This window comes from Talpa europaea (genome assembly GCF_964194135.1).
Source record: "Talpa europaea genome assembly, chromosome: 8".
Lineage (NCBI taxonomy): Eukaryota > Metazoa > Chordata > Mammalia > Eulipotyphla > Talpidae > Talpa > Talpa europaea.
Genome location: NC_140075.1, coordinates 58,832,521 through 58,854,508, shown reverse-complemented (window position 1 = coordinate 58,854,508; position 21,988 = coordinate 58,832,521). Strand labels below are relative to the sequence as shown.

The following is a 21,988-nucleotide window of genomic DNA, read 5'->3' as shown; positions in this document are numbered from 1 at the left end:
CTAATGAAATTAGGTACAAGAAAGGTGGTAGAAAAATATTATTCATATTTGGGATCATTTTATGAGTAACTTAAAACACAGAAGAGAATCAACTAGGGAAAAATTAAAAATGAGATTTCAGCAATGATAACATGTATGTAGCATAATGTATGCAGGAAACCATAGCAACATCAATTACATTAAGATAAAAGATCATATCAATATAACACTAAAGTAGGAAATATTCAAAATTATGTTTAAGAAAAAATGCTACAAAACTGTATTAACATAAACATGACAAAATTGGGTTGTGTGTCATTAAAGAAGGCAAATATTTAAAGAGACAAAATACTTCTGGGATGAAAAGATAACAATATTGTGATTCTAATCATTTTTTCTACATTTCTTATAAGTTTGACACTATGATATGAAAATGTTACAAGGCCCCTGGAAACTGGTCCTTGTTAGTTATACCCCTTCCTGTTATTGAGTTAATCTGGTCCTTGTTTGCTTTGAAAACCACCAAACCTTGACCAGTCAATTTCCTGTTTCCTTGCTAGCCCTCCCTGGTGATCAACCCTATAAAACCAGGACCCCCACTCATCTCTGGGCAGAGAGTGTGGCTCAGGACTGTTTCTCCTTCTTTCCTGTTGTGTGATCCACAATAAACATCTGTTGCTTGAAACTCAGATCTAAATTCCTTTCACCATATAAAGCCAGACAAGAATGCTAACAAAAATATCAGTGGAACTTGTAATTTCAGAAAAGAAATCCATCCTATTTTATACTACAAAGGTATGAAAACAGCCAAGAAAACTTTGATGAATAAAGCAATAAGAGGGGCCTTGGCTTACCATACATTAAAATTCACTGCAAAACACCATGAGTAAAAATAAAATATATATTAGCTTCTTGAAAATTAACAAGAAAGACAATGACTAGACCAGAAGAAGAACCTAACTGACCTGAAAATATAATGGATTATAAGGAAAGTATGACACATACTTAGTGGAATGAATCATTATTCAATTGGGATGGTGAAAAATTACACCATTTACTGAAACCAAGCAAACCTGTGTGTGTGGGGGGGTGACTTGTTTGGTGGGTTCTCACCCATGCACATGCTACTGCAGGACACCACTCAAAAACAGACATGTGGGGAAGAACAACAACAGAATTTATTTAAAGGGATTGTGGAGAGAGAGAAAAGTTTACAGGTTGGCATTTGGCCAAAAGCAGTCTTTCCTGTCCCAGATAGTGTCCATGGTTCAGAGACCAGGGTCTAAGCAGAAGCCTGCCTGACAAAATGACCCTGGCCCACTCAGCAGCCTCATGGAGGGGCAGGCGGGAGGGGGAAATCTATCAATCAGAAGCTTTGTGCTAGGACCAGGAGTGGGACACATGGAGGGTGAAAGGGCAGCCGGCTGATCAGCAGGGGCTGGAGCACAGGGATTGTAGGTAAAGCTATGTTCAATACACACATACACAAAAGAGCTAGTTTGTCTGCTACTCTGACTTTTAAAAGCTTCATGGCCACCCTGCTCCTCTCTTCGTTCCCAGCTTCCCTCTTTCAGAAAGTTATGTGGTGGCCTCAGGGCAGCTGGTGGGGGAAGGCTGCCAATCCTGTTACAGCAACACAAGTCTTGCCTGGCAGCTGCAGGGAGAAGCTGAAGCAGTGGCCTAAGCAAAGGGGCAGCTGGACACAGAGGTCACTAGTGGCTGACCCTAATGAGGGGCCAGAGGTCAGGTCACTATCTTGCTGACAGTGAGTGTGAGAGTGTGTGTGTGTGTGTGTGTGTGTGTGTGTAGGGAGGGAGGAGGAGCACAGCCTACAGATTAACAGCATGTTCAGCATGGCATAGCTCTTGCTCCAGCAGTGCAGTCCAAGAGGATGGTAGCTGCTGCTACAGCTCCATCAGATGGCTCAGAATTCAATCCTCCAATACTACAAATAAATTCCAGACAGACCATGTCAAAAACAGAAAAAAACCAGCATTACCTGGTTGTTGAAGGGAAGTTTATGTCTAGAAGGTTATCACCATATACTTTCAGCAGGAGTTTTCAAGCACTTTCTTTCCATCTGTGAAAGAAAAAAAAAGAAGTGTAAAAAAAATGACAGGGTGAGATTTAATTGTTTATCACTAAATTATCCAGAAAGACAAGGGCAAGAACAGAGATAACATTAATATCTGAGGACAAAGGCAAATTGCTTCTCAAAGTGCTCAGCAACACACAATCATGGTTGCCCCAAATTTTGATCGGAATTCAAAAGGCAAATCTTGAATGTTACTGGTATCTCTTGGGTAGTTGTTACTCAGCAATGAAATTGTAACTTGACTTAAATGTAGAAATATATGAGTGTAGAAGGCATAAAGGACTATTCTGTGATAGAATATAAGTAGAAGCTGAAGAGAGTTCCTCTGCAAAGGACAAAAGACACAAAGAAGGCTCTTTCTCCTCCAGAATGCTGCCAAAGTGCAAGGCTCAATGTCAAAAACAAGTCAACAAGTTTCTGAATCCCTTTACCTGAAACCACAAAGGCAGAAACTCCTAGGAAATACAGTTCCAACCCTATTGTGTACATAACCAATGTGAATTTCAGTAGAGGACTAAACCTGTAACAACAAAACAGGTTGTCAAATAGGTCTACCCAGTGAGGAAGTGCCTAACAGAAGGCTCATGGTGAAGAATCTTAAAATTACTAACACAAAGTATATATAGGACTGATGTTGGAAAAGAGTTGTTCAGTCCTTAGTGGAGAATATGCCAATTAGCTATGAACACTAGTGTACTGTGGAACATTCTAGTGGGAGTGATGCTAATCCAGGCACATGTTCATTTCTAACTTATGTTAAGGATAAGATTTTAAATATGCCTAGGGAAGAGAAATCCTGTGGAAGCAATTGAGAAAATGATGAAAACTCTCCCTGAAGAGGACTGGCTATTCACAGGCTTTTATGCTCCTTTATGGCAAAAGAATTTGTAACGAAGACTTTGAACACATAATCCCATCACAGTTGAATGAATGAATGAGTAAATGGAGCAATATAAGGTAGATAAGAGTTAATAGTGAAAATTTCAACCTAAACAAAATTTAGAATTAAAATAATTTATATGTTGTCCAACAATTTTCAAAGCTAATTGTTTTAAGTAAACTACAACAAAACAACAAATGCCATGCATATATTGCATAATTTGCCTCACTTCATAGTCCCATATCCTTCCACACTCCTATGGGTATTGATTATTGCCTTTAAAATGTCACCAATTTGATAGGCTAAAAAAATGGTGTCTCCTATTCTGCAATTTCAAAAGTCTGTTTTAACAATCCCAATTATTTTCTCACTGCCAGTCTCTGAGGGATCTAACAACAATCAAACGAGTTTTCTCCTTTATGCTGCCTATCAAGGGAAACCTTTATATACTGTTGTCTTTTGAAGTTCAAAGCAGAAAGAAAGATGACTGGATGATGAAGGTCAAACATCCAGGATTTCATATTGATGTCACTTCTGAAGTCTTAGTGTAAACTGGTAGGTTACATAATCCTGATGTTATTCTATCTAAATGCCACATCTATCATATTACTTTCATTTATAATATTCAACATGTCCATAAGTGATAAAATATAAATGTCAAATAACCAGCTGTGGAGGGAACCAGGAAGGAGAAAATGGAACAAATTTGATTTTGTTGCTACTGGAAAATATAAAAATCACCTTACCTATGTGTATTGGAAATAAGGAGAAAATCCAGCAAACCAGGCCAAACATGTTATTCTTAAAGAAAAGGGATCAGGTATGTTTTAAATTGTTTGACTACAATAATCACATAGAATGATTTCATCCTTTGAATTATTGTATAGTATAGTGTAGTGAAACTCGCTTGGTTGCATTTAGGGATGCAGTTATTTTTGCTTTATTTTTAATTTATTTATTTATGCATAGAAGAACTGGGGTGTAGGCCAAAGGTGCAGGGGGTAATGAGAGGATTCACCAGAGACAGAGTGGGAAGCAGAACAGGCAGATATGCCGACATACACTGCTAAGGGGAGCAGTGGGCAAGACAGGAGAGGTCTACTGTGTCATATGGGTGAGCTCCCTGGTCAGGGACCGAATTCAGGCCTTCGCAGTGACAGAGCTGAGACTTAACCCCTAGGCCACTAGGGAGGCCCAGGATGCAGTTATTTTTGAAGAGAGATTATTAATAAAATAAAATGCCTGATCCATATGTTGGAAAACCATAGAATTTTACCAGTCACAATATATTGATGTTATGATAATATTTGCTAGAAATTATGGAGAGCAATGGAACATCTAAGGAAATTTAGTTTTCTTAAGACTACAGTCTGAAAGTGAGCGAACATTTGAATGAACTCATTATTGTGTAAAAACATTGGGCGAAATCACCTTGTCCTTGTTCTTTTTTTTTTTTTTAAATATTTATTTATTTATTTATTTATACAAGCACTGGTACAGTCAGAAGCGCGGGACAGTGAGAGAATTCACCAGAGCCAGAGCGGGGAGCAGAACAGGCAGAAGGACCAAAGCACACTGCTGAGGGGAGCAGTGGGGGGCAGGAGAGGTCTGTGCACCATGTGGGACCCTCCTCCGGTGGCCGGGGAGCAGCCGGGGATTGAACTGGCGCTGCAGAGGCTGCAGGCAGCCTCGCAACCCAGCGCTCAACCGCTGCACCACCAGGGAGGCCCATTGTCCAGTGTTCTTTTTTAAATTTGCCATGCTCTTGAGCACCAAATATATTTATTTGCATAATTCAGAGAATTACAAAAAATTGATGGGTTGTAGCTGTGATAAAATTATTGTTGTATGGTAAAAATTTGAAATGAAACAGAGAAAATTCACATCATGAGCAAGACCTATTGAAGATTCCCATTTTTAATTATTACCTTCTGAAAGAAAGTTTTATGCTACTCTGAATGATGTAATCAACATAATAGAGTATATAGGTCAGTTAGGAAGAAGTTGTGTGTCTTTATGATAGTAATTTCACATAGAAAAGGGCAGGTACTTAAGTGTTCATTATGGTTAATGAGATAGACTGTTTTTAACATTTAAAGTATGTGATGAAAAGGTCAAAATGTACCCTGACAAGTCACATATGTCCTATTTTCTTCTCTACTTATCTGAACTAGGTCTGGATCTAAGATCAAAGATAAGGATGGGAAATGAGCAACAAGCTTGGAACAAACCTTGAAAGTAGAGTTAAAATTAGCCAAAGGGGATTAAATAAGTAAATATAGATTGCACACTAACCAATATCTTTTAATTGTAAGTATGTTTTAAGATTTCATTTAATATAACTGAGTCTACCTCAGTGGATAACATAATATCTGTCATATGTCTTTCCTGATAAAGTTAAAGGTTAAATGAAGCTTAAAGGAAAATCGCTGTAAATAAACCTAGGTGCAAGGGGTAAAAGTAACTAGCTCAAAGAAAATAGTCTTTCAAAAATAAATCACAGATTTTTGCTTTTAGTTTAGGAAGCACTCTGTAATCTTTATATATCTTTACAAGAGAAGTTCTGCAAAATCATATCAGAACAATCTCACTAGTCATAGTCTTCACAGTGATGATGGTGTGTCATTCTATGTCAAAAACACAAGGTTTAAACAGGAATATCCTATAAATACAGTCATTTGGGCCTTCCTGGTGGTGCAAGGAGTTAAGTACCACACTATGAAGCAATCCTCAGCCTCTGTGGCAGAGTTTGATCCCTGGCCAGCCAGAGAGAAACCCACATGGCGAGGCAGCCCTCTCCTGTCTCGCCCGCTGCTCCCCTCAGCCGTGTTTCAGTCAGTTTGCCTGTTCTGTTCCCCACTCTGTCTCTGGTGAATCCTCTCACGTCCCCCATCCTGCATCTCTGGCCTGTACCCCAGCTCTTGTATGCATAAATAAATCTAAAAAAAAAAGAAATGAGCACTCTTTTTAAAATAAATAAATATGGTCATTTGGTCCAATTTTGAAACAACTGGATAAGAATGCACACATGGGATAACATGTCTACTCATTATAAACTTGTTAGGCAATAATATGAGAAGAATATCTTTAGTTTTGAGAGACATTCCATTTTTAATACATTCCATTTTTATTTTTATTTTTTTAATTATTTAAATATTTTTTTATATAATTCTTACATCTTTTTTCATCTTTGCACAATGTATGCATTTTCATTTTGGTTATATTCCCCATACAATTGCACCTCCCCCTCTTATTTACATTCCATTTTTAAAACATTCATCTTTCCTCAGAAATTGAGTTTAAGCTCAGCTAACAACATAACTGCCTCACATTCACATTTGCATCTATAACATGGTCATGGTCAACCATTAGTTCTTTTCAGGAGTCATAAGGTAAATTTGGTGATTTCAGAAAGATTTTTCTTTACTTATGGGGAACATCTTCCTGCATATGCATATGGAGGTAATGACAAAAAGTGTCAATAAAAGTACTTTCTGAGACCTGCAAAATATAAAAATCTCCACTGATGCTTTTCAGAATTCTTTTCCATCACTGTGGTAATTCAGTATCATGTGCAGTCTCATCTAGAGCTGAACATGATGGGAAAAAAGTTTTTCAAGGTTTAACTGTCCCTGTCCCTTATGAAGCAAAACACAACATGATTTAATTTTCCTCTATTCCATCACATTTTTTCTACTTGCTTGTGCTCCTGTGACACATTTTCTACTAAAAACACCAATGAATACCTACAAAGTACTTGCATTGCCAGAGGGTTGTTTGAATAAAAGGTTGCATAAATTTGCTTTAGATTCATTTATCTTTGGTTCATGTAATTTCTGTGTTTTTCCCCTTTTAGACAACTTGTGACAGATTCATACAAAGAATGAATGGCTCTCCTGAATAACAGAACAAACATTACAGAGTTCATCTTGCTGGGACTTTCCAGTTCTCCAGAAGTTCAAATATTCTTTTTCGCAATCTTTTTTCTTGTCTATGTAGCCATCGTAGCGGGAAACCTCCTCATTGTGATATCTGTGATATTTGACAGCCACCTTCACTCCCCCATGTATTTCTTACTGGCAAATTTATCATTTTTTGATTTCTGTCTTGCCTCTGTGGCAACTCCAAAAGTAATTGCAGACTTCTTAAGAAAACACAAGACTGTCTCCGTGTGGGGCTGCATGGGTCAGATGTTCTTCATGCACTTCTTTGGGGGCGGAGAGATGTCTCTTCTCATAGCCATGGCAATCGACAGGTACATTGCTATATGCAAACCCTTGCACTACAAGACCATCATGCGTCCCAGAATGCTCATCATATTTCTAATTCTCTCATGGACAGTTGGGTTCATACATACCACAAGTCAGATGATTTTCACAGTGGGTTTACCTTTCTGTGGTCCCAATGTCGTGGACAGCATTTTCTGCGACCTTCCCCTGGTCATCAAGCTTGCCTGCACTGAGACCTATAACCTAGAGCTCTTGGTGATTGCAAACAGTGGGCTGCTGTCCCTGATCTGCTTCCTTCTCTTGCTCATGTCCTATGTTGTCATGCTGGTCACCATCTGGAAGCGCTCCTCCAGTGCATCCTCCAAGGCTCTGTCCACGCTCTCTGCCCACATTACTGTGGTCAATCTCTTCTTTGGCCCAGCCACTTTCATCTACGCTTTCCCATTCAGTAGCTATTCTGTTGATAAGTTTCTTTCTGTATTTTACTCCATAATCACCCCCCTTCTTAATCCAATTATTTATACTCTGAGGAACCAGGAAATGAAGGCAGCCATTAAGAGACTGTGCAGCCAGAAAATTGGTTCCTGGCTGAAACCCTAAGTGTTGACCCCTTAAGTGTTGACTCCACAGTTGACTGATTGCATCCTCTGCTATTGGGGGGGGGGGGTTGAGCTTTAAATATTTATTCAAACCATTAAAATTAAAATGTTAAATAATGCCATATTTCTTCCCTCAAATCTCACAGAAATATTAGGATAGCATTTATTTAAAGTCCTAATGGAAAATATTCATATTATAGATTTTATATATAAATAAACATGTATCATCATGTACATCTTGTGTTAGACTTGGAGGAAGCAAACATGATGAATATCTGAAATACATAAGCAGATTATCTTCTGACAAAAATTTTAAGTCTTATTGAATTAATATGTAAAATAGAAAACCTAAAAGTACACATTTTTGGTGTTTAGTATAAGTTTATATTTCTAAAATTATATGTAGTAATTTAATAGAATTTAAAACATCCATTAGTATATGAAAGTCATATTGAGGCTTCACTGAGGAGTTGTGATTTGAATGATGATTTGAATAATAATTTTCACTGTGTGGCCTCTGTAGATTAATCATCTTTAATAAAATATAAAAATAAGTCTTGAAAATAAAACTTCAAATATTTGATACCCAAATATATTTCAAAGCATTAATATTACCTGAAATATTAATTATTAGAACTATGAGCTGCTTGTTGTATTTTACCCCATCAGATAACATGGATACTAGATGTTCTTTTAACTGAATTCAGTCATTCATTAAACATTTTTAAAATTTCATTAGGACCAAAATCTGTCAGCAGTACAGATACCATCTAATTTGCAAGCTGGTCTCTGCCTTAGAGAGAATAATAAGGTTAGGTGTGGTGGTCTCAGAGGACCACTGTAGGAGGAGATATTTATACCAACATATAAAGAAAGCTAAAGAGGGCCTTCCTGGTGGTGCAAGGAGTTAAAGCATAGCACTACAAAGCTTTATGCAGCCTCTGCAGCACAAATTCGATCCCCAGCCGGCCAGGGAGATACCCACATGGCGCAGCAGACCTCTCCTGTCTCGCTGGCTGCTCCCCTCAGCAGTGTTTTCAGTCAGTCTGCCTTTTCTGCTCCTCACTGTCTCTGCTGAATCCTCTCACCCTCCTGCACCACTGGCCAGTTCCCCAGTTCTTATATGCACAAATAAATAAATCTTTTAAAAAAAGAAAGCTAAAGAAGTAAATGTTTGAGAGATAAAAAGAGCATTCCAAGTAGAAGGGCCAGTTTATATAATTATAGCACAGCGAGAAAGAGTGGTTACAACTGAAGGCGGATCTTTGTGAAGGAAATGGATCAGAAAAAGGAAGAATGATCTTTAGAAATTTTATTGAAAGAGAGCAGAGCAGACTAGTCAAACCTAGTGGATTTTTTTTATTATTGGCAATATAAAGTGATTACAAGGATTTAGAAAAATGTATTTTTATTTATTTATGTATTACAAGAACTGGGGTATAGGCCAGAGGTGCAGGGGGTGAGAGTATTCACCAGAGACAGAGTAGGGAGCAGAACAGGTGGATCTACTGAAATACACTGCTACCTGGGTCAGATCCCTGGCCAGAGATCGAACTCATGCTACAGTGGCTGGTGAGTGTCTAATAGAGTTTAACCCCTGTGACACCAGGGAGGCCCAATTAGAAGGTTTTGAGAAACGGGGGATAGAATGCCATAAACATTTCAACTTTGTGTACTCTGTCCTCTTAAGTAGAGCAGAAGGAACAGTTAGTAAGTTGTTCAGTTAATCAGCCCCATACTAATACTATTGAATAAATACTGATTAATAACTAATCCTGATTCAGTAATTAAAACTTTACAGTGAGGTCTTACAAACTCCAGTACAAAATTTCAGATTACCTCAAATAGTAGCCACATTGAAAATCAAACTTACACATACTTCTTCCCAATCTTCTCCCCTTTTGAGAATATTTAGCAGTACTTTAATATCTCATCTATCCGTTCCTAAAATTTCAGCTTTATTAAAGAAAACTCTACATATTCCAAACACTGACTAGGTTGAGAAATTATTCTGGCCTTATAATTTTGTGCATTATTATTATTATTATTATTATTATCTTTAAATTCTGCACTTAAGGATATTTTCCTTTCTTCCAAATGCTTTCTCTTACAATCATGTAACACAAGTACTGGCATATACTTCTTGGCAGAAAATATTTTTAACTTTATATTTTGCATGGCAATTCTCATGGATTACTAGTGGCTGCATGAGATAATTTTTTTTTTATCTGATTCTCAGAGAGGGTAAATAATCTGCTATCAATGTCTGCTATAGGCTTACAAGATGATTATTGCACCTTATTTATCATATATTTACCACCCTCACATCTATGTAATCTTTCCCAGAAGGTTCAACTACTGAAAAAACATGGAAGGTTATATATATGAATAAATATAATTTGTTTGCTCAAATACATTGCTTTACTGTTTGTAAAAGTTTGTACTAGCATTGCATTCATTAACTTCCATTTATATTGCTGAATAACATCATGAAGTTCTACAAAATATCAAAGGACTTTGCAAAATTCTAAATCTTCTCAATGGTTGACTGCTAAGCTCCACTAATTAATCATTTACTAACTTTCATCAATAGCTTTAAGATGGTAAAGTTTCCGCTCTCCTAGTTCTCTCTTTTTCTTTGCCTATCTCCTTTTCTCTCTTTACCTGTCTCAAAGAATCCTTTACATGAGAAAGGAGAATTTTTCTCTATGTTAACCAATCTGGGCAATGAATTTTCTTATAAAAATAAAAATTAAATTTTAGTTATGTTGACATTTACAACTTATATGTATAATAACATTTTGAAATAACTATAGCAATAAGGTAAATTTTGTTAAGGAAAAAGATCATATTACATATAGCAACAAAAGGATGAAATATGCAAAACTGCACTAGTAACAAAAATAAACAAAAATTAATAATAAAATATATTTGTAGTATTTATAAAATGAAGATGATAAATTTTGTTATGATTCATAAAAAAGAGAAATTTGAGACACATAAATTTTTTCTGGAGGGAAAAACTGAATTATGTACATTTTTCATTGGTGAGTTTTACATGCTATTAATGAGAATATGACTGGGACTTGTTTCAACTTCAGAAAAGAATTATATTTCACTGCAAGCATATTGATATACATACAGAAATTCTGAATGATCAAAACAATGACTTTGTAAAATATAATACAATGCATAGTAAAATGCACTGCAAAACACAAAATTAAGACAATACAAGGGAATACACCCAAGTAGATCAGTGGAACGGAAGTGATCTGCATAAAAATATTCAACTAGTGTTTCACAAGGGAGCACAAGTAACACAGTGGATAAAAGCAATAAATGGTGCTGAGACAACTATTCATATATAAAAAATAAGGATCTAGATATCAAACTTGCACTCTTACAAAAAGTAACTCCAAATAATTAGGGAACTAAATGTAAAATGAAAAATTAGAAGATTCACAGAAGATAACAGAAGAAAATCTAGCTGACCTTAGGTTTGATGATGCCTTTACAGAAGATACAACACCATGTACGAAAGAAGTATACACCACCAATTTATGAAAGAAGTATAAGATGCATTCATTAAAATTAAAAATTCCACTGTTTGTAAGACCATATCAAGAGAATGAAGAGACAAGATCCATAGGCAGAACATATTTGCAAAAAAAAAAAAAAAATGATAACAGTTTTCTACCCTTAATATACAGAGAACACCCAAAAATCAACAATAAGAAATAATCTTACTAAAATGTGTAAACACACCAAAAATGTTTTACATCATATAGCAGGATGATTCAAATTAAATAACAAAATTACTTATAGCTATTAGGATGGCCAAAATTCAGAATATTGATAAAACCAAATACTGACAAGGATATGTAGCAACAAGAACATTCATTCATTGATGGTGGAAATTCATATGGCACAGATAGTCAAAAGACAATTTTGTAGTTTCTTTTGAAATGAAGCCTACACTTAGCAAATGATACAGCTATTATGCTCCTTAGTATTTTCCCAAATGCCTTCAAAACATAAATCCACAAAAAATGACAAATTTTTATAACAGCTTACTTAATAATTACTAACACTTGGAAGCAACCAAAATGTCCTTTAGTAGGTTTATAGATAAACTCTGGTACATCAGACAATGAAATTTTATTCAGTGCTAAATAGAAATTATTATCAAGCCATGAGCAACATAAAGGAAATGTTACTGTGTATTACTGAGTTAAAAGGCTACATAGGTAAGTTTCCAAGTGTATGAAATTCTGAAAAAAGGAAAAACTATGAACATGGTGAAAACAAGAGTAATTTCCAGGGGATGGCAGGGAATGATGGATGAATAGGTGAGAATATGCAGCATGATACTACAATGGTGGATTTATATCATTATAAACTTATTAAAACCCATAGAATGTACAACAGTAAGACTTAAATATATTGTCAACTGTGCACCTTGGTTAGAGTTCATCAATTCTAAAAAATATACCACTTTAGTGTGTGAGGTTGAAAGTGGGAGAGAATATGCCTGTGTGCGGCAAGGATTATAGGAGAATACCACTGCTCTATATTACTGTGAACCCAAAAGTGCTCTAAAAGCTGTAGAATTAAAATAAAACACATGGAATAAAAATAGAAAAACCTAAAGCAGATTCTTTTCTATCTGTAAGTTTAAGTGATGAAGGTAACAGCACAAAGTTCAATGAATTATTACTTAATTACAGTGATGCAAAATATTGTCTCATTTATCAAAAAAATCCCAGCAAATTAGAGTTTGCTGTGGAAAAAAAAATCATGCTTAGTAATACTAGAATTAAAATAATCTTGAATATTTATATTTTGCCTGAAGATAACAAACATGCTTATTGTAGAAGATATGACAAAGACTAAACATCATACAAAAATCTCATAATTCACCTCTTGTGACACTATCCACATTCTCTTGAGTATTGATTGTTGCCTTAAAGTATTGGCAACTTGATAGGCAAAAACGGTGTTTTTTTTCTGTATTTTTAAAAGTCTATTTTAACAAACCTAATTACTTTCTCAGTGCCAGTCTCTGAGGGATCTAATAACAATCAAGTAAGTTTTCCTCTTTATGCATCCTATCAAGGGATATCTTTATATACTGTTGTCTTTTGAAGTTCAGAGCAGAAAATAAAATCACTGGATGATGAAGTTTAGCGTCCAGGATTTCATATTGATGTTACTTCTCAAGTCCAAGTGCAAAGTGGTAGGTTACATAATTCTAATGTTACTGTAATTATATCAGTCATTCTATTTTCTTTTATAATATTAAATGTACCCATAGTGGGGAAACTAAAAAAAAAATAATTACTGAGGGAGAACTGAAAAGGAGGACAATAAACTGGAACAAATTTGATTTTGTCACAACTGGAAAATATCCAAGAAACGTTATTAACATGTGTTAGAAATGAATAATCCAGCACTTGATGTGAAAGAAGTGTTTCTTAGAGAAAAGGGATCAGGTATGTTTAAATGTTTGGCCCTACTGATCAGATTGAACAATTTCATTCTTTGAATTATTGCATAATATAGATAAAGCTGCTATGTGACCCTGGTATGCAATTATTTTCAAGGATATCATTAATAGAACTGCAAGAATAAAATGCCTAATACATTTCTCAAAAAATTCACAGAAATCACCACTCACAAAATTTTGATGGCATCATTACATTTGTTAAGAATTATGAAGAGGGGGTCTTCCTGGTGGTGCAGGGGTTAAAGACAGTGCTATCAAGCTATTGTCAGCACTGCAGCATCAAGTTCAATCCCCTTTGCCAGGGAGATACCCACATGGTGCAGCAGACATGTCCTGCCTCACTCACTGGTCCCCTCAGCAGTGTATTTCAGTGGATCTGCCTGTTCTGCTCCCCACTCTGTCTCTGGTGAATCCTCTCACTCCCTGCAACTCTGGCTTACACCCCAGTTCTTGTACGCATAAATAAATAAATCTTTAAAAAATAATTATGAAGAGGAATATACAAGGAGAATTAGCTCTTCTATGATTAGGGAACGAAAATGCCCAAATATTTAAATGGACTGATTAAGTTGTAAAAACACTGAGACATATTCTTGCCTAGGACTCTAATTTTGCCACATGCACCTGCAAATCTACTTATTTACATAAATCAGGGAAACACAAAAGGACTGTAGAGAAACATGAGGGTATAGCTGAAGTAAAATATTGCCTTATGGTAAAAATGAGCACAAAAAGGGAGTAATGATTCATATTAATGAATGAGAGTTATGGAAGATGTCCTTTTACTATTTTACTGCCTTACAAAAGAAAGAAGTTTTATGGTACTCTGAATGACTGTATCAACATAATGCTTAGAGTATGGGCCACTTATGATAAATGTGTGTCTGTGGTAAGTGTTTCTCCATATGTGGAAAAGTTATATAATTAAATGTTCACATGGTAATTAGATGCACTGTATTATTAAATTTAAAGTGTATTGAAAGGTTTAAAATGTACCCAGGAATGCCCCAAATATATATATTAATTTTTTTCTCTCATAATCTGAATTTACTCTGGGTTAGCTCCGGGGAAGATAAGAACTGGAGATCAGCAACAATCCTGGAAAAAATCTTGAAATATATGGCTAAAATCAGCCAAACATGGGAACAGCTGACATAACTGAACTTATCTAGACTGCCCACTGAATCTACCCCTCTCAATGTAAGTGTGTATGTACTTTTAATTCTTCACTTAGCTTAACTGTGTCCACCTCAGACAGTTATACAATAGGACTTATTTCCATCTATGAAAGTTAAAGGTTAGATGAACCAAAAGTCACTGTGAGTACAAACAAATCTAAGAGAACAAGTAACAAACTGAAGATACTGGGCAGCATTTTCTGCGACCTTCCCCTGGTCATCAGGCTTGCCTGCACAGAGACCTATAGCCTAGAGCACTTGGTGATCGCAAACAGTGGGCTGCTGTCCCTGATCTGCTTCCTTCTCTTGCTCATGTCCTATGTTGTCATGCTGGTCACCTCTGGAAGCACCCCTCCAGTGCACCCTCCAAGGCTGTGTCCACGCTCTCTGCCCACATCACCATGGTCACTCTCTTCTTTGGCCCAGCCACTTTCATCTATGCTTTCCCATTCAATAGCTATACTGTCCATATTTTTTTTTCTGTATTTTACTCCATAATCACCCCCCCTTAATCCAATTACTTACACTCTGAGGAGCCAGGAAATGAAGATAGCCATTAAGAGACTATGAAGCCAGCATATTGGTTCCTGGCTGACCCCCTAAGTGTTGATCCCCTAAGTGCTGACCCCACAGCTGACTGCTTATATCCTCTGCTATTTGGGGGGTTTAGAGTCTTAAATATTTATTCAAGCCATTAAAATTAAAATATTAAATAATGCCATATTTCTTCCTTCAAATCTCACAGAATTATTAAGATAGTGCTTATTTAAAATCCTAATGGAAATTGTTTATAGGGCAGACTTTATAACATAAATTAATGTATGATCATGTACATCTTTGTGTTAGAGTTCAAGGAAACAAACATGGTGAATATTTAAAACACATAAGTAGAGTGTCTTCTGACAAAAAATTATGCAGTTTCTATGAATTAATAGGCAAAAACAGGAAACTTTAGTAGGAAAGTACACTTTGAGTTTAGTTTGTTGTTTTTTTTCCAAAGCTATATGTAGTCACAATCATTGTTGAAATACTATATGTTAACCATATGGAGGAAGAACATTTTTTCACTGTATGGTCCCCTGTGAAGCTACCAACATTAGCAGACGTTAAGACAAGTCTCAAGATAAATATTTCAGAATTATCCCTTAGCACCCTAATAGCTTTCTAACAACCACTAGCAACTGAAACTTATATGTTAAAACCAAAAGCTGCTTATTATATCATCCTAAATAGGATAATATAGAAAATCAATGTTCTTTTAACTGTATTCAATCATTTATGAAACATTTTAATAGCATTTACTAGCTACCATCACTGTCCAAAGCATTATGGGAATTATTTAAATACAGAACTGGTCCCTGAGCTGGGAGAATAACAAGGGCCAGTGATAGATGTCAGGTGTTGTGGCCTCAGAGGACCAGTGTTATGAAGATATTTCTTCCAGCACATTAAGAAAGTTAAAGAATTTCATATTTGAGCAGTGAAGAGCATTCCTGGCAGAAGGGTCAGTGTACACAGATATTTTGAGATGAATAACATTTTGTAGGTAGTAAAGGTACTGAAGCTGCTAAAGGACTTTGATGAATAAAAAGATTTCTGCTGAAATTTCATAGAAAGATGAGAACAGAGTGTTCAGGCCTAATGGATCCTTTTCTATTGGTAATACAGAGCCATTACAGAGTTTGGAGAGGGGGAGGGACTAGATTTAATATATTTGCCTGATGTAGCAACAGATTCCTTATATTTACTCTTTTTGCCTAAGGTAGGTCTGTCTCTGTAAGTGGAGATTAAGTTACAACAAACAAGAAAGCAGAGAGAAGAGAATTGGAATGTCATTTCAGTTCGTGAAATGACACCACTAACAGTGACTTTATGGAAAGAGTGCAAAGCTCTCCAAAAACAAATACACAGACATCTTGGAGATATTCTCTTTCCAAGTGTGTCATTATCACTGTAAGGACATGAGGGTATTAAACATATAATTGCCCCTTGATTACCAAATTGCAATACTTTCTCTCTTTATTCCACTCTTCCTTTTCACATATATTGTTTTATTTTAATTTGGCCCTAGACTATGTGCTCCTATCATTTCAGCTTTATTCTTTGTGCCATCCTTACTGGATTGATTAATGTGGCTGGGTCATTCAATATGCACTCCTATTTTCTTTCTCATTTCAATGTTTTAAAGACCTCTATATCCTTGTAAACATCTTTTCAAATGCCACACTAAGCTGTGGTATAAATCTCCTCAGTGGAAATATTTTTAAAAGGTTTATTTTCATGGCAATTCCTAATGCCTATGGACTATGTGTAGAAGTGAACAACAACAACAAAAAATCTGAGGCTTATTCAGAAAAATTGAGAAATCTACTAGGAACATCTGCTCTGGGCTTTAAAAAATGAATATGGGACAATTATGTACCTCTTGTCCTTGTCAATTTTTTAAGAGGATTATAACTCATGAAAAAGTTACATATCGGAATAAACACTGAACACTTCCTCTAGCAGAGGAACTTATCTGCAATCACGTGTTTTTACTCAGCCTTTAGAATGTACTTGCTTAATTACATTACATAAAAGTTTTACTAGTCACCTCCATGATATTCCTCTAATGCTGCCGAGTCATCACAAATTTCACCCAGTTATAAGGAACTAAGAGAATCCTCATATTTAGAATGGCAGATTGCAAAACTCAGCTAACTTATCATTTACTTATTACCATTAATCAATAAAGGGCATTAAAAATGGTATAAGCCTCTCTCATGCTCTCTTCTCCCACTCTCTCCTCTCTTGACCCTTATATTATAAAAGGAGATTGTTAAGAACTGGTCTATGGTCTCTGATTTTTTTTTTAAAGATTTATTTATTTATACAAGAACTGGGGTACAGGTCCAAGGCGTGGGAGGGTGAGAGGATCCCCCGGTGACAGAGAGGGGAACAGAACAGGCAGATTGACTGAAATACACTGCTGAGGGGAGCAGCGGGCGAGATAGGAGAGGTCTGCCCCGCCATGTGGGTTTCTCCCTGGCTGGCAGGTAGTTGAACCCGCACTGCAGAGGCTGCGAACAGCTTCACAGTGCAGCGCTGCACTACCAGGGAGGCCTCATAGTCTATGAATTTTATTGAAAAACTTGCTCAGAGTGGACACTTTTTTATAAATTTTATTTTAATAAATGCATTCAGTTATCAAATTATATTTAGATTGTTGAAATAAAACTACTAGAATTATAATTTCCTCAAGTGCATCATGCATGTTAGATTCATCTTCTATGAATATGTCACCCTCCACTAACCAAACATTTGTGTTAGTGCATTCCAGGAAGCACTGTTGGATAAAGTTCACATGACTGATACACTTGGTGAATTCACAATCCATTTAAAGTAACAAGAAAATAAGTCCTTGCTATAAACTCTAGGGAAATCAGCACGTGTTTTTTAATAATTCCTTCTGGGGTTTGATCACCAGTCTGGATCTCATGTATGTTACTTTTTTTGTTAACCTGCAATGGCTGGCATGCATATTCTTGGAGTATTCATGAAGACTGTCAGCCAGTCTTTGAAGAGGCCATTCTTCAGCTAGAACTGGTAGGTTTTATAACTTGCTAACAAAATAATTTAACTGCATGCTATAATAAAAGATGAAACAATTCATACACAATTTATAATTTAATGAAAACCATACTATTCTGATCATGAAGGCAACAGAAAAGGTAATTTGAACTAACATGAACAAAGGTGTCTAGGTTCAGTAAGATGAGCTAGTCTGATTATAAATTCACTCACATTCATGATCCTAGTGGGCAATTTTATAGTTTGAGCTTAAATTATTGGTAGATACACATGGATTAACTCCATCCCTTTGGAATATAAAGACAAAACAATGTAGAATATGGCAAAATAATGGAAAATTTCTGCTCTTCCCTAGCTAAATCTCTGGCAAATCTGAAATATAATCTAATAAAATCTCAGATCCAGAGAGTGGAAAATATTGACTTACTTTATTCCATATTAATTTGCCATTATTTTTACTCTGATACATGAAGATTTCAAAACAACACAACACTTATGGAATGCTAAGTGATAGATGTGATTAAATTTTTTAAAAATTCCTCTATAACTATACATTTTTTATGTTACTTCAGTAACACTGCGTTATAACATTATATAAACTTTAGGTATTATATAAACTTTAGGTAACATTATATAAACTTTTGTTCCTGATTTACACATCCCCTTCACTAATTGATCTGACAGTACAAATGTTTATTTTTCTGTTATTTAATTCATCGTGACTGCAGTCAGATAGCCTTTTTTTTTTTTCAATGTAATGGTCTAAGCGTGCGTTTAATATTTTTTTTTGACAATTTTGCAAGTTAAGGAGAGACAGTCTCCATTTTTCTAAACATACTGGCTTGTTCGATCTATATTTATAGTTATTTTAATTATTGCGAATTTGGTTAATATATGTGAACAAAACCCATTGTGCACTTTTAATGTTGAGGCATTTTCTATTAAATGTACAAGCAAATATTTTTTCTTTAGGAAAATATTTACAATGGTAAAGAAACCAACAAACTTATCTTTCATTTTTCAAATATTTTGTGTGTGATACAGTGAAAATTACTAGAGGAAGTATAATCCATTCATGGATTAACAATCTCACAAAAAAGAATCAATTTTTAAAAAAACTCACAATCAGTAGAAACTATACACTTTCTTCTTATCTAAGAACTGTCAGTTACACATTTCCACACACACTATTTAAGTGTTTTTATAGAAATTTAAGTGCTTTTATAGAAATACATGGAGGTGATGTTATTAATAAAGATAGATACACAGTGCTAGGCATCCCACAGCATTTCTCCCATCAAACAAGCAATGGCAATTGAAAAGAGCAATTTTTCATCTTAGTCACATGAAGGTCACAGAAAGAGTTAGTCTCTCCCATCACAGCCCATCCATCCAGTGTCAGAGGAGGTCACTATTAGAGAGAAACCAAAAGCTATGCAAAACAATTTATTCAATTAGTTTTCATTCTCCTTTTTTTCGATCGGGGATTTTACTATAATTTATACCACTCAAAAAAGTAAACCTTGCATTTGAGGCTTAATTGTGGTTTGATACTTAGAAAGAATTTTTTTCTTATTCTCTTTTTCTTTCAACCCGTGCCCTTGAGTTTGAAGGGGTGTTATTTTATTTCACAAAAAATAAATCTGAATTTAAAAAGTCTATTTCCTTTGGAAATACTGAAGCCAAAACTGGACTCTAAATCAGGACTCTTGGTTCATTTTTTTCTTTTTTTGATATTGAGCTAATGAATAAATTCTCAAAGAAGTGCTGAGAAAAGGGCAGCATCTAAAAAAAGAAAATGTGTAAGAAAGCAAGCTGAGAAAGATCTATTCAAAAATTAAAGTAGAGGGCCTCCCCAGTGGCGCAGCGGTTGAGCGCTGTGCTGAGGAGCTGTCCACAGCCTCTGCAGTGCCAGTTAGATTGCCCGCCAGCCAGGTAGAACCCCACATGCCTCGCCTGCTGTTCCCCTCAGCAGTGTCTTCGCTTGGTGTGCCTGTTCTGCTCCCAACTCTGGCTCTGGTGAATTCTCTCACCCTCCCACGCTTCTGACTTGTACCCCAGTTCTTATATAAAATAAATACATCTTAAAAAAAATGAGAGTAGATAAAAGGTCAAAAATGTTCTGGCACAAAATATGCCTGGAAACAATATTTACAAAATTTTACAATAAATTTCTCACTTATGTAACTTTCTGGTTGAAAAAATACAGTAATGTAAATGATTTTTTATTAATCAGTTAACTTATTTTTTCAGAAATTTCTGTCTTCTCTCCTTTTGTAGGACTCAAACTATTTCTATATATCATATCTTCAAAATTACCAGTTTTAATTATCAGCTTTTCCAAATTATTTTCATTTTGAAGACTTCCTGAAGAATAAATGGAGATGATGAATAGTTCAATGATATCCGAGTTTGTGTTGTTAGGACTCACCGATAATTGGAAACTTGAAATTTTCTTTTTTTGCATATTTTTGTTGGCCTATGCAGCCCTTATGGCAGGAAACCTTCTCATTGTGATCACTGTAACCTTTGACTCTCATCTGCACTCTACACCCATGTACTTCCTCCTTGGAAATCTCTCCTTCCTCGATATGTCTATTTCCACAATCACCACCCCTAGTATGATCATCGATTTTCTCAGAGAAAAGAAAACTATTTCCTTGTGGGGCTGTATGGCTCAGATGTTCTTCCTCCACTTTTTAGGAGGGAGTGAGATGACTCTTCTCATAGTTATGGCTGTTGATCGGTACATTGCAATATGCAGACCTCTGCACTACACCACCATTATGAACCGCCGGGTGCTAGTGGGCTCCGTTCTGCTGTCCTGGACTGTTGGTTTTGTGCATACAATGAGCCAGATGGTCTTTATGATCACCTTGCCCTTCTGTGGTCCCAATGTAGTGAACAATATTTTCTGTGACCTCCCTCTCGTCCTAAAGCTTGCCTGCACGGAGACTTACATTCTGGAGCTGCTGGTAATTGCTGACAGTGGACTGTTGTCTTTCATCTGCTTCATTCTCTTGCTTGTTTCCTACACTGTCATTCTGGTAACTGTCAGACAGCGATCCTCTGGTGGACTTTCCAAAGCTCTGTCTACACTGTCAGCTCATATTACTGTGGTCACTCTCTTCTTTGGACCATGTATCTTCATTTATGCTTGGCCATTCAGTGGCTTTTCAGTGGATAAATTTCTTTCTGTGTTTTATTCCATTATCACACCTTTACTGAACCCCATTATTTACACTCTGAGGAATCAGGAGATGAAAGCAGCCATGAGTAGACTAAAGACCCAACATGTCAGCTCCCGACAGAATTTCTAGACAACGATCAGTGTGAACAAAGTTCTCAGCACAAAACCCACTTATATTGCATCCCAGAATATGTTGGTGGTAATTTGATTTGCCTGTAATTTTTTAAATATTCATAATGTATATTAAAATTATCAAAAACTGTTATTTCTATGACATGATTGTTTTATTGTAAGAATACTCATTAACATTGAAATCCAGTTTGGTGTATTTTTTTAATTCAATAAAAGATTATACATAATAAATATGTCTCACTGACTATAGTTTGATATCCAGACAGATAAAAGAACAAATTTAAAACAAAGAGAAATCAAATATGAGAATGTTTATGTATTTTCACTTTAGAACACGGTATCTTTCAACTAAATTCTCTAGTACTAAGTATCTACAAAATCGTGAACTTTTCTAAGCCAACAAGCTCACATACTCACTTTTTTGATTCCTAATATTAGTCAGTTTATTATATTTTGAAGCAAACAGGTTACTTTCATGAATATACAGAATGAAATGGTATGTGTCATCCACTTCCAGGAAGCACATAGTCATTTCTTAAGAAAAGAGAAATTCCTCCTCACTTATAAGTTATACACAGTTTATTTTTTTATTCATATTTTTCCATATATCTCTCAAGAACTAATTGAGAA

At 35.7% G+C, this 21,988-nt stretch overlaps 2 protein-coding genes across 2 annotated transcripts; both read left to right on the top strand.

Moving 5' to 3' along the window:
• Positions 1-6,841: 6,841 nt before the first annotated feature.
• On the top strand, positions 6,842-7,783 carry LOC311175542 (olfactory receptor 4K13-like; the record flags this gene model as incomplete). The annotated part of the gene is made up of 1 exon (XM_084240471.1): positions 6,842-7,783. The coding sequence occupies one exon, from the start codon at positions 6,842-6,844 to the stop codon at positions 7,781-7,783; it is 942 nt and encodes a 313-aa protein (XP_084096597.1).
• Positions 7,784-20,414: 12,631 nt separating this feature from the next.
• On the top strand, positions 20,415-21,356 carry LOC311175541 (olfactory receptor 4K13-like; the record flags this gene model as incomplete). The annotated part of the gene is made up of 1 exon (XM_084240470.1): positions 20,415-21,356. One exon carries the CDS (start codon positions 20,415-20,417, stop codon positions 21,354-21,356), a length of 942 nt encoding a protein of 313 aa, XP_084096596.1.
• Between the last annotated feature and the right edge of the window lie 632 nt (positions 21,357-21,988).